General features: G+C 43.2%; 1 protein-coding gene across 1 annotated transcript in view; it reads left to right on the forward strand.

Annotated features, from left to right (window-relative positions):
- Window positions 1-11,279: 11,279 nt before the first annotated feature.
- LOC311133645 (calcium/calmodulin-dependent protein kinase type 1-like) overlaps window positions 11,280-13,965 on the forward strand; it is a gene marked incomplete at both ends in the record, with an annotated part of 49,435 nt that continues 46,749 nt past the window's right edge. Inside the window, one exon of the mRNA XM_084167174.1 lies at window positions 11,280-11,371. Coding sequence (XP_084023300.1) covers window positions 11,280-11,371 — 92 coding nt within the window. The remainder of the gene's footprint in view (window positions 11,372-13,965) is intronic.

A 13,965-nucleotide genomic window follows, 5' to 3' on the forward strand; every position in this document is an offset into this window, starting at 1 on the left:
TCCCCATGATTGGCGGAAGTGACACTTTACAGCAGCGTTCGATTTGGAAAAAGTAGGGAATAGCAAAGATTCCTCTCTTAGGGCTGGGGTGAATTCCAAACCTACAACCTTATCCTAACCACCTGAATGGGTTACATTTGATTTAATGTAATAGATAAACTACTCCAATCTGAGGCATTGAAGAACTTGACTAAGTGAATTTGGGTACGTTGAGAATGTGCCTTGCAGGTAACCTAAATACATGTCTGTAGCTCAGTTGGTAGAGCATGGCGCTTGCAACGCCATGGTTGTGGGTTCGTTTCCCACGGGGGGCCAGTATGAAAAATGTATGCACTCACTAACTGTAAGTCGCTCTGGATAAGAGCGTCTGCTAAATGACTAAAAATGTAAAATGGATGGTAACTACCTCAATGCAGATTCGATTGAATTGACATGCAATATTAGGCTACAGAGCGTCTAAAATTCTCAGAATCAACATTATTTTGTTTTATCATTCTGAAATTAAATCTCACACGCAATTTCTATTGTATCTAATGAAATTGCACCCCCTCATCAATAGCCAGCCCAAATAGCTTATAATAACATCATCATGAAGTCTAATGCGGTATGTTAGGCCATTAGCTTTAGGCAATACAATCCATGTCAGGCGATAGAGTTAATTTAACCTAGGTCCAGATAGTCGGCTACCTTTTATTCAACGCTTTGGCTGATTTAGGGCTGTTTGATTTCCTGAGCTCTGAAGCCAATGCCCTTCTTGGCGTCAGGCTACTCGCCTGAACTGATCTAGTGCTGCGCACAGAGAGCCAAACCTGAAACCACACATTGAGAGGGAGAAGGGATTCTTGAGCTCCGTGCATTCAGGTAAGATTTTCATTGTATTTGGATGCATAAGAAAATGTAACCACATTTCAGTCATTCAGTTTTTTGGCCTCGGGTATAATATCGCAGTAGACTATTCTATAGCCTTCCTATCCAACCGGCGCATCTTCGATTTTGCAAAGGCTATGTCTTATACCGTAGCCTACAATTCATATCCAAGATGCTCTTATAGGCTCGCTAGACTAAACCGTTGAACGTTGAGAACATGCTTAGGCCTATGCACAGCGCACCCACACTCCTTTAAGTGCATATTGATGTGCGCTATACTTGTACTTGGATATATTAAAATATGTATGTATGATAACAGTGTAGATTACATTTTTGAGCAGTTCTGATTCATAATCTCACTGGTCAACCCGTCTGCTGTAGTACCGTTTTCATTAATAGCCTAATCGTGCCTAGAAAGACCAGAATGTTTCTCAATAAATTGAAAGTATACATATTGTAATCTAATCTATTCTATTCTATATCAGAACTCTTTTTTTCTTAATCTTGCTATTTTACATTTCAATTGTTGTCGTAGCCTGTTGGAATTTAAATAAAGCTAGAAGAACTATGAGGCTATGGAACAAGATGTTGCATCTTTCCCTTGTTATTGGAATTATTCTGCTATAGCCTATTCGGCCACTGGCTGTCCTTACTACTTACTATTCAAACATAGAGCAATAATGTCCAGGACTTCCACACATTTACTTGTGACTATGGATGCACTGCACTCATGCACTGTGCTACAAACTGGGACTTGGCCAACAGGGTACCAATGGTCATAATCGGAAATTGACAGGTTGGCTTGAAATACACTTGTTAGAGAGGTTGCGGTTGTACAACATATGTTAGGGTCCAGCTAAATCTCCCTTTCTCTGTAGTCCTAAACAAGTATACTATATACAGTGAGGGGAAAAAAGTATTTTATCCCTTGCTGATTTTATATGTTTGCCCACTGACAAAGAAATGATCAGTCTATAAGTTTAATAGTAGGTTTATTTGAACAGTGAGAGACAGAATAACAACAAAAAAATCCTGAAAAACGCACGTCAAAAATGTTATAAATTGATTTGCATTTTAATGAGGGAAATAAGTATTTGACCCCCTCTCAATCAGAAAGATTTCTGGCTCCCAGGTGTCTTTTATACAGGTAACGAGCTGATTAGGAGCACACTCTTAAAGGGAGTGCTCCTAATCTCAGCTTGTTACCTGTATAAAAGACACCTGTCCACAGAAGCAATCAATCAATCAGGTTCCAAACTCTCCACCATGGCCAAGCCCAAAGAGCTCTCCAAGGATGTCAGGGACAAGATTGTAGACCTACACAAGGCTGGAATGGGCTACAAGACCATCGCCAAGCAGCTTGGTGAGAAGGTGACGACAGTTGGTGCGATTATTTGCAAATGGAAGAAACACAAAAGAACTGTCAATCTCCCCCGGCCTGGGGCTCCATGCAAGATCTCACCTCGTGGAGTTGCAATTGTCATGAGAACGGTGAGGAATCAGCCCAGAACTACACGGGAGGATCTTGTCAATGATCTCAAGGCAGCTGGGACCATAGTCACCAAGAAAACAATTGGTAACACACTACGCCGTGAAGGACTGAAATCCTGCAGCGCCCGCAAGGTCCTCCTGCTCAAGAAAGCACATATACAGGGCCGTCTGAAGTTTGCCAATGAATATCTGAATGATTCAGAGAAGAACTGGGTGAAAGTGTTGTGGTCAGATGAGACCAAAATGGAGCTCTTTGGCATCAACTCAACTCGCCGTGTTTGGAGGAGGAGGAATGCTGCCTATGACCCCAAGAACACCATCCCCACTGTCAAACATGGAGATGGAAACATTATGCTTTGGGGACAGGACAACTTCACCGCATCAAAGGGACGATGGACGGGGCCATGTACCGTCAAATCTTGGGTGAGAACCTCCTTCCCTCAGCCAGGGCATTGAAAATGGGTCGTGGATGGGTATTCCAGCATGACAATGACCCAAAACACACGGCCAAGGCAACAAAGGAGTGGCTCAAGAAGAAGCACATTAAGGTCCTGGAGTGGCCTAGCCAGTCTCCAGACCTTAATCACATAGAAAATCTGTGGAGGGAGCTGAAGGTTCGAGTTGCCAAACGTCAGCCTCAAAACCTTTATGACTTGGAGAAGATCTACAAAGAGGAGTGTAACAAAATCCCTCCTGAGATGTGTGCAAACCTGGTGGCCAACTACAAGAAACATCTGACCTCTGTGATTGCCAACAAGGGTTTTGCCACCAAGTACTAAGTCATGTTTTGCAGAGGGGTCAAATACTTATTTCCCTCATTAAAATGCAAATACATTTATAACATTTTTGACATGGGTTTTTCTGGATTTTGTTGTTGTTATTCTGTCTCTCACTGTTCAAATAAACCTACCATTAAAATTATAGACTGATCATGTCTTTGTCAGTGGGCAAACGTACAAAATCAGCAGGGGATCAAATACTTTTTTCCCTCACTGTATATACAAAAGAATGTGGACACCCCTTCAAATTAGTGGATTCGGCTATTTCAGCCACACCCATTGCTGAAAGGTGTATAAAATCGAGCACACAGCCATGCATTCTCCATAGACAAACACTGGCAGCAGAATGGCCTTACTGAAGAGCTCATTGACTTTCGACATGGCACCGTCATAGAATGCCATCTTTCCAACAAGTCAGTTCGTTTAGGTTCTGCCTTGCTAGAGCTGCCCCGGTCAACTGTAAGTGCTGTTATTGTGAAGTGGAAACGTCTAGGAGCAACGGCTAAGCCGCGAAGTGGTAGGCTACACAAGCTCACAGAATGGGACCACCGAGTGCTGAAGTGCAAACAGAGTTCCAAACTGCCTCTGGAAGCAACGACAGCACAATAACTGTTAGTCGGGAGCTTCATGAAATGGGTTTCCATGGCCAAGCATTAGCACACAAGCCTAAGATCACCATGCGCAATGCCAAGCGTCGGCTGGAGTGGTGTAAAACTCGCCACCATTGGACTCTGGAGCAGTGAAACGCGTTCTCTAGAGTGATGAATCACGCTTCACCATCTGGCAGTCCGACGGACAAATCTGGGTTTGGCTGATGCCAGGAGAACGCTACCTGCCCAAATGCATAGTGCCAACTGTAAAGTTTGGTGGAGTAGTAATAATGGTCTGAGGCTGTTTTTCATGGTTCGGGCTAGGCCCCTTAGTTCCAGTGACGGGAAATCTTAACACTACAGCATGCAATGACATTCTAGATCAGGGCTGCCCAACCCTCTTCCTGGAGATTTTCAGTCCAACCCTAATTTAGCATATCTGATTCAGCTAGTTAAGGTCTTGTTGTCTTTGTGGCAACAGTTTGGGGAAGGCCCTTTTCTGTTTCAGCATGACAATGCCCCCATGCACAAAGCGAGGTCCATACAGAAATGGTTTGTCGAGATCGGTGTGGAAGAACTTGACTGGCTTATACAGAGCCCTGACCTCAACCCCATTGAACACCTTTGGGATAATTTGGAACACCAACTGCGAACAAGGACTAATCGCCCAATATCAGTGCCCGACCTCACTAATGCTTCTGTGGCTGAATGGAAGTCCCCGCAGCAATGTTCCAACATCTAGTGGAAAGCTTTCCCAGAAGAGTGGAGGCTGTTATAGCAGCAAAGGGACAAACAACATATTAATGCCCATGATTTTGGAATGAGATGTTCGACGAGCAGGTGTCCACATACTTTTGGTAATGTAGCGTATGTTTGACTGTTGCCTTACTCAACTTATTTTCACCTCTTCACAGCCTACAGACAAATACAGTAACTATGTGAAATGCATTAACATTTTACTGCAGAATACTTTTGGCAGTCATAATGAATTTCACTAAATAAAACTTCCATCTATCCTCATGATGATGGGTGGGACTACTGGAGACTACTGCCAGCCAATTTCTCCTGCACTTTATTAAAACGGTTTCATCCATCAGATTGTAGTGTTGACTCTTGAGTGTTACAATCTTATCTAAAGATACATCGTTTTCACTTTTGTGACAGATTAATAACAGATTAAGTGATGTTGGAAATATCTATATATATATATACAGTGGGGAAAATAAAGTATTTAGTCAGCCACCAATTGTGCAAGTTCTCCCACTTAAAAAGATGAGAGAGGCCTGTCATTTTCATCATAGGTACACGTCAACTATGACAGACAAAATGAGAAAACAATATCCAGAAAATCACATTGTAGGATTTTTAATGAATTTATTTGCAAATTATGGTGGAAAATAAGTATTTGTGTCAATAACAAAAGTTTCTCAATACTTTGTTATATACCCTTTGTTGGCAATGACACAGGTCAAACATTTTCTGTAAGTCTTCACAAGGTTTTCACACACTGTTGCTGGTATTTTGGCCCATTCCTCCATGCAGATCTCCTCTAGAGCAGTGATGTTTTGGGGCTGTCGCTGGGCAACACAGACTTTCAACTCCCTCCAAAGATTTTCTATGGGGTTGAGATCTGGAGACTGGCTAGGCCACTCCAGGACCTTGAAATGCTTCTTACGAAGCCACTCCTTCGTTGCCCGGGCGGTGTGTTTGGGATCATTGTCATGCTGAAAGACCCAGCCACGTTTCATCTTCAATGCCCTTGCTGATGGAAGGTTTTCACTCAAAATTTCACGATACATGGACCCATTTATTATTTCCTTTACACGGATCAGTCGTCCTAGTCCCTTTGCAGAAAAACAGCCCCAAAGCATGATGTTTCCACCCCCATGCTTCACAGTAGGTATGGTGTTCTTTGGATGCAACTCAGCATTCTTTGTCCTCCAAACACGACAAGTTGAGTTTTTACCAAAAAGTTCTATTTTGGTTTCATCTGACCATATGACATTCTCCCAATCCTCTTCTGGATCATCCAAATGCACTCTAGCAAACTTCAGACGGGCCTGGACATGTACTGGCTTAAGCAGGGGGACACGTCTGGCACTGCAGGATTTGAGTCCCTGGCGGCGTAGTGTGTTACTGATGGTAGGCTTTGTTACTTTGGTCCCAGCTCTCTGCAGGTCATTCACTAGGTCCCCCCGTGTGGTTCTGGGATTTTTGCTCACCGTTCTTGTGATCATTTTGACCCCACGGGGTGAGATCTTGCGTGGAGCCCCAGATCGAGGGAGATTATCAGTGGTCTTGTATGTCTTCCATTTCCTAATAATTGCTCCCACAGTTGATTTATTCAAACCAAGCTGCTTACCTATTGCAGATTCAGTCTTCCCAGCCTGGTGCAGGTCTACAATTTTGTTTCTGGTGTCCTTTGACAGCTCTTTGGTCTTGGCCATAGTGGAGTTTGGAGTGTGACTGTTTGAGGTTGTGGACAGGTGTCTTTTATACTGATAACAAGTTCAAACAGGTGCCATTAATACAGGTAACGAGTGGAGGACAGAGGAGCCTCTTAAAGAAGAAGTTACAGGTCTGTGAGAGCCAGAAATCTTGCTTGTTTGTAGGTGACCAAATACTTATTTCCCACCATAATTTGCAAATAAATTCATTAAAAATCCTACAATGTGATTTTCTGGATTTTTTTCCCTCAATTTGTCTGTCATAGTTGACGTGTACCTATGATGAAAATTACAGGGCTCTCTCATCTTTTTAAGTGGGAGAACTTGCACAATTGGTGGCTGACTAAATACTTTTTTCCCCCACTGTATATATATATATTTTATTTTTTATTTTTTATTTCACCTTTATTTAACCAGGTAAGCCAGTTGAGAACAAGTTCTCATTTACAACTGCGACCTGGCCAAGATAAAGTAAAGCAGTGCGATAAAAACAACAACACAGAGTTACATATGGGGTAAAAAAAAAAACATAAGGTCATAAAATACAACAGAAAATATATATACAGTGTGTGCAAATGAAGCAAGTTATGGAGGTAAGGCAATAAATAGGCTATAGTGCAAAATAATTACAATTAGTATTAACACTGGAATGCTAGATGTGCAAGAGATTATGTGCAAATAGAGATACTGGGGTGCAAAAGAGCAAAATAAATAACAATATAGGGATGAGGTAGTTGGGTGGGCTAATTTCAGATGGGCTGTGTACATGTGCAGTGATCGGTAAGGTGCTCTGACAACTGATGCTTAAAGTTAGTGAGGGAGATAAGAGTCTCCAGCTTCAGAGATTTTTGCAATTCATTCCAGTCATTGGCAGCAGAGAACTGGAAGGAATGGCGGCCAAAGGAGGTGTTGGCTTTGGGAATGACCAGTGAGATATACCTGCTGGAGCGCAGACTACGGGTGGGTGCTGCTATGGTGACCAATGAGCTAAGATAAGGCGGGGATTTGCCTAGCAGTGATTTATAGATGGCCTGGAGCCAGTGGGTTTGACGACGAACATGTAGTGAGGACCAGCCAACAAGAGCGTACAGGTCACAGTGGTGGGTAGTGTATGGGGCTTTGGAGACAAAACGGATGGCACTGTGATAGACTACATCCAATTTGCTGAGTAGAGTGTTGGAGGCTATTTTGTAAATGACATCGCCGAAGTCAAGGATCGGTAGGATAGTCAGTTTTACGAGGGCATGTTTGGCAGCATGAGTGAAGGAGGCTTTGTTGCAAAATAGGAAGCCGATTCTAGATTTAACTTTGGATTGGAGATTCTTAATGTGAGTCTGGAAGGAGAGTTTACAGTCTAACCAGACACCTAGGTATTTGTAGTTGTCCACATACTCTAGGTCAGACCCGTCGAGAGTGGTGATTCTAGTCGGGTGGGCGGGTGCCAGCAGCGTTCGATTGAAGAGCATGCATTTAGTTTTACTAGTGTTTAAGAGCAGTTGGAGGCTACTGAAGGGGTGTTGTATGGCATTGAAGCTCGTTTGGAGGTTTGTTAACACAGTGTCCAATGAAGGGCCAGATGTATACAAAATGGTGTCGTCTGCGTAGAGGTGGATCTGAGAGTCACCAGCAGCAAGAGCGACATCATTGATATACACGGAGAAAAGAGTCGGCCCAAGAATTGAACCCTGTGGCACTCCCATAGAGACTGCCATAGGTCCAGACAACAGGCCCTCCGATTTCACACATTGAACTCTATCTGAGAAGTAGTTGGTGAACCAGGCGAGGCAGTCATTTGAGAAACCAAGGCTATTTAGTCTGCCAATAAGAATGCGGTGGTTGACAGAGTCGAAAGCCTTGGCCAGGTCGATGAAGACGGCTGCACAGTACTGTCTATTATCGATCGCGGTTATAATATCGTTTAGGACCTTGAGCGTGGCTGAGGTGCACCCATGACCAGCTCGGAAACCGGATTGCATAGCGGAGAAGGTATGGTGGGATTCGCAATGGTCGGTGATCTGTTTGTTAACTTGGCTTTCAAATACTTTCGAAAGGCAGGGCAGGATGGATATAGGTCTGTAACAGTTTGGATCTAGAGTGTCACCCCCTTTGGAGAGGGGATGACCGCGGCAGCTTTCCAATCTCTGGGGATCTCAGAGAAAGAGAGGTTGAACATCCATCCAGATGGTCATTGGCAAACTTCAGACGGGCCTGGACATGCGCTTGCTTGAGCAGGGGGACCTTGCGTGCGCTGCAGGATTTTAATCCATGACGGCGTAGTGTGTTACTAATGGTTTTCTTTGAGACTGTGGTCCCAGCTCTCTTCAGGTCATTGACCAGGTCCTGCCGTGTAGTTCTGGGCTGATCCCTCACCTTCCTCATGATCATTGATGCCCCACGAGGTGAGATCTTGCATGGAGCCCCAGACCGAGGGTGATTGACCGTCATCTTGAACTTCTTCCATTTTCTAATAATTGCGCCAACAGTTGTTGCCTTCTCACCAAGCTGCTTACCTATTGTCCTGTAGGCCATCCCAGCCTTGTGCAGGTCTACAATTTTATCCCTGATGTCCTTACACAGCTCTCTGGTCTTGGCCATTGTGGAGAGGTTGGAGTCTGTTTGATTGAGTGTGTGGAAAGGTGTCTTTTATACAGGTAACGAGTTCAAACAGGTGCAGTTAATACAGGTAATGAGTGGAGAACAGGAGGGCTTCTTAAAGAAAAACTAACAGGTCTGTGAGAGCCGGAATTCTTACTGGTTGGTAGGTGATCAAATACTTATGTCATGCAATAAAATGCAAATGAATTACTTAAAAATCATACAATGTGATGTTCTGGATTTTTGTTTTAGATTCCGTCTCTCACAGTTGAAGTGTACCTATGATAAAAATTACAGACCTCTGCATGCTTTGTAAGTAGGAAAACCTGCAAAATCGGCAGTGTATCAAATACTTGTTCTCCCCACTGTATACAGTGAGGGAAAAAAGTATTTAATCCCCTGCTGATTTTGTACATTTGCCCACTGACAAAGATATGATCAGTCTATAATTTTAATGGTAGGTTTATTTGAACAGTGAGAGACAGAATAACAACCAAAAAATCCAGAAAGACACATGTCAAACATTTTCTACATTGATTTGCATTTTAATGAGGGAAATAAGTATTTGACCCCCTCTCAATCAGAAAGATTTCTGGCTCCCAGGTGTCTTTTATACAGGTAACGAGCTGAGATTAGGAGCACACTCTTAAAGGGAGTGCTCCTAATCTCAGTTTGTTACCTGTATAAAAGACGCCTGTCCACAGAAGCAATCAATCAATCAGATTCCAAACTCTCCACCATGGCCAAGACCAAAGAGCTCTCCAAGGATGTCAGGGACAAGATTGTAGACCTACACAAGGCTGGAATGGGCTACAAGACCATCGCCAAGCAGCTTGGTGAGAAGGTGACAACAGTTGGTGCGATTATTCGCAAATGGAAGAAACACAAAAGGACTGTCAATCTCCCTCAGCCTGGGGCTCCATGCAAGATCTCACCTCGTGGAGTTGCAATGATCATGAGAACGGTGAGGAATCAGCCCAGAACTACACAGGAGGATCTTGTCAATGATCTCAAGGCAGCTGGGACCATAGTCACCAAGAAAACAATTGGTAACACATTACGCCGTGAAGGACTGAAATCCTGCAGCGCCCGCAAGGTCCCCCTGCTCAAGAAAGCACAAATACATGCCCATCTGAAGTTTGCCAATGAACATCTGAATGATTCAGAGGAGAACTGGGTGAACGTGTTGTGGTCAGATGAGACCAAAATGGAGCTCTTTGGCATCAACTCAACTCGCCGTGTTTGGAGGAGGAGGAATGCTGTCTATGACCCCAAGAACACCATCCCCACCGTCAAACATGGAGGTGGAAACATTATGCTTTGGGGGTGTTTTTCTGCTAAGGGGACAGGACAACTTCACCGCATCAAAGGGACAATGGACGGGGCCATGTACCGTCAAATCTTGGGTGAGAACCTCCTTCCCTCAGCCAGGGCATTGAAAATGGGTCGTGGATGGGTATTCCAGCATGACAATGACCCAAAACACACGGCCAAGGCAACAAAGGAGTGGCACAAGAAGAAGCACATTAAGGTCCTGGAGTGGACTAGCCAGTCTCCTGACCTTAATCCCATAGAAAATCTGTGGAGGGAGCTGAAGGTTCGAGTTGCCAAACGTCAGCCTCGAAACCTTAATGACTTGGAGAAGATCTGCAAAGAGGAGTGGGACAAAATCCCTCCTGAGATGTGTGCAGATCTGGTGGCCAACTACAAGAAACGTCTGACCTCTGTGATTGCCAACAAGGGTTTTGCCACCAAGTACTAAGTCATGTTTTGCAGAGGGGTCAAATACTTATTTCCCTCATTAAAATGCAAATCAATTTATAACATTTTTGACATGCGTTTTTCTGGTTTTTGTTGTTGTTATTCTGTCTCTCACTGTTCAAATAAACCTACCATTAAAATTATAGACTGATCATTTCTTTGTCAGTGGGCAAACGTACAAAATCAGCAGGGGATCAAATACTTTTTTCCCTCACTGTATGTATATATATACAGTGGGGAAAAAAAGTATTTAGTCAGCCACCAATTGTGCAAGTTCTCCCACTTAAAAAGATGAGAGAGGCCTGTAATTTTCACCATAGGTACACGTCACCTATGACAGACAAAGTTAGAAAAAGAAATCCAGAAAATCACATTGTAGGATTTTTAATGAATTTATTTGCAAATTATGGTGGAAAATAAGTAGGGTTAGGGTCAGGGTTAGGGTGCCATTTGGGATGCAGCCCTTGCCCAGTTAAGACTCATCCATGTAAATACCACAACTTCCAAAGCCTATCATAATTTGGTACTGAATGGCTAGATGATAGATTGTCTGTGTCATCATAGACATGCTTGGCTGCTCTTCTCCAGTAACTCGATTTAAAGCATGAAGTGAGTGTGCGTGCATGCATGTTTTCTAGTGAGCAGTGTTGCCTGCTAGTATGCTGATGCTAAGCTTTCTGCCTGACTGTCCACCACTTCATCCCTCCACAGTTCTCCCGTGGCCGATCGGATTGACAGAATAGGTTAGGATGCCCCTTGGAGATCTAGAGGACGGGAATGGATGGAAAAAGAAGACGTCGGACATTAAAGAAAACTATGACTTCAAAGAAGTTCTGGGAACGTAAGTGTTATGACACCACTGTTACAGTAATAGCTATATACAGTAAGTCTCAATGCATTGCTGGGAGAGAGATGTGCAAGAAGAAGTATATCACGTTTAGCGTAACAGAGAGATTAGTGCTCTTGGACATTATTGTATTTATTTATAGTGTTTCAGTGAGAGCAGAGCATAGAGCTGCCAGGGCAAATTGCACAGTAACATCAGCATGTGAGGGGAGCAAAGAGGGAAAATTAAAGAAGAAGACAAAGAAAAACAGGGTGAGAAGAAGACATTTTATTTAACCAGGAAACACCCTTGAGGTTAGATTTCTCTTTTGCAATGGTGACCGTGACCTGGATATCATTGAGGAAATAACACACATTTGGACATGATCATTGGTCCAACATTTTTCGAAGTCTTTGGCCTTTTTCTGTTGCAAGACATCAAGCTGCCGTGGATCCATTATGCTATTACTTGGATGTTCTGAGGAGGAGAACCATAGATGTCATATCATTCATAATGAATGATAGGAACTCTATGAGGAGAACTCCCTTATGTCCTTGAGTAGTTACATTTACAATGTGTACTTAAAAATGTGTCCTTGTTTGCTGTCCCACAGTGTGTGTGGGTGTGTAGCTTAGCATGCCTCTGCTTGGGGTAGAATGCAATGCACTCTATCCTTCAGGTAGAGTGGGTAATATATGAGGCTACGTTGGCAGATTCCCCTTTGTATATAGTCATTATAAGGATGCCTGACTGGTCTCTCCTGCTAAAGGCAAGAGGTCTGACTGCTGCATTACTTTCACTGGCCGTGTCTGAATACCCATAATAGCGTTATAAACATAAACATCCCCTGCCCCTCTTACCTCTTCCCTGTCTACTGTACCCATGTGGAAGAGAGGAGTTGGTGCATAAGGGCAGCACAACATTCCATTTGTGGATGTTGTTTGTTTCTTTATCAGAGAATAAAAGATCAACACCAACCGTGATCCTTTGGTCATATATAAGCCGATCAAAACACAACGCAGAGGCAACACTGAGTCCCCTATGCCGACACATTCAGAAATCAAAAGATGGTTTAGTATTTAGTTGAAAAGCCCTGACGTAGGCCAAGAGAACAATAAACACTTTTCAATGAGAAAACAGAAATCCACTTTGGGTAAAAAAATAAAAATAAAGACTTATGTTTTTATAGATGTAGCCTACGATGCAATACTCGTGATCATTTTAAGAAGAACAAAAACTACTTAGCCTACATTTGAACACCACCATGCTATTCGGCATCTTCCCAATTCAGTAGCCTAGTTTTGTTTTTTGGCTACTTGACAAGAACTAGGGCCTATCACTCGCAGCCCACCTCTTCCAATGCATTGTGGAAAAGTGTGCATCGAATACTCTATTTAAAAATAAAAAAAATCACATACTATAAAAATTCTATTTTCGCATACTGACATGCACGATTGTGTTGTTTCCCACTATTTGTTGATTTAGGTAGTGCATCCCCGTATCTAATTGATCAGCTGTTGTCAAAGCCCAAATGAGTATGACATCTGGGCATTTAAAGTATACAACATTTTTGAAATGTTGCATGCCTATTAACCATTATTTATTCGCATACTCAAACAGCCTACTATGGGTATTCAGACATGGCCACTGTCTTATGCAGTCTCATTCAGACCATTTCCTTTTCTGTCCATGTGTTTGTGATCAGACTACAGAGCAACACTCTTAATTCATTTTTCAACTGCATTTTTTTGTTCGTAAGTTAGCACATATTTCTCAGTTTACTTTTTAATGGTCCAAACCTTGAAGCACACATGAAGCCTAGGATCATCACATTATATTTTGGTCAGTTCACACAAGCCTAATCAATTTCCAAGCAGAAAGCTGAACACAGCCCTTGGCATCATGACTGATGGTTTGTATCTGGAGGGGACAAACTAGATAGAGTAGATGACGACGTGACACTAAGCAACAGGAGGACAACATTGACTCCAGATGGTCAGGGATCACCTCTCCACCTTTCCACTCCCCCTCACTAAAGCACCATGCAATGACCTAACATACATGCACTGGTGTTAACAGAGATATGGTGCTGTGTGTGGAGTGTGGATGCTCACCTGTGTCAGGAATCGCACAGTATTCCCAGGTGTATTCCCGGGACAGGAATGGCTGGAGATGAATGGCTCTACTGCAGGCAGCTCAGACAGCGTACTGTATCTACTAGATGGAGGGTGACTTGATAGTGGCTTTGTCCCAAATGGCACCCTATTCCCCATAGTGCTCTGGTCAAAAGCAGTGCACTATATAGGGAATAGGGTGCCTTTTGGGAAGCAGCCACTGTTGGATGGATAATGAGGTGGTCCCGTACAGTATATCAGACCTGGTGTAGCCTGGACTCCAGCCATCCGCTGTGGTGTCCTGTACTGTGAGACTAGAACTGGTGTAGCCAAGTGGAGTAAGCTAAAGTAGCGAGTCAGAGTAAAGTCTGTGATATACAGTTACAGTATCACACCATATATACCCCAATGTCACATCAATGTGACAGAAGCAGAACATCACACTCGCCTGAGGTAGAGCATCTTATGATAAGCTGTAGACCACACTATTTACCA

This window comes from Coregonus lavaretus (genome assembly GCF_964263955.1).
Source record: "Coregonus lavaretus genome assembly, chromosome: 8".
Classification (NCBI taxonomy): Eukaryota; Metazoa; Chordata; class Actinopteri; order Salmoniformes; family Salmonidae; genus Coregonus; species Coregonus lavaretus.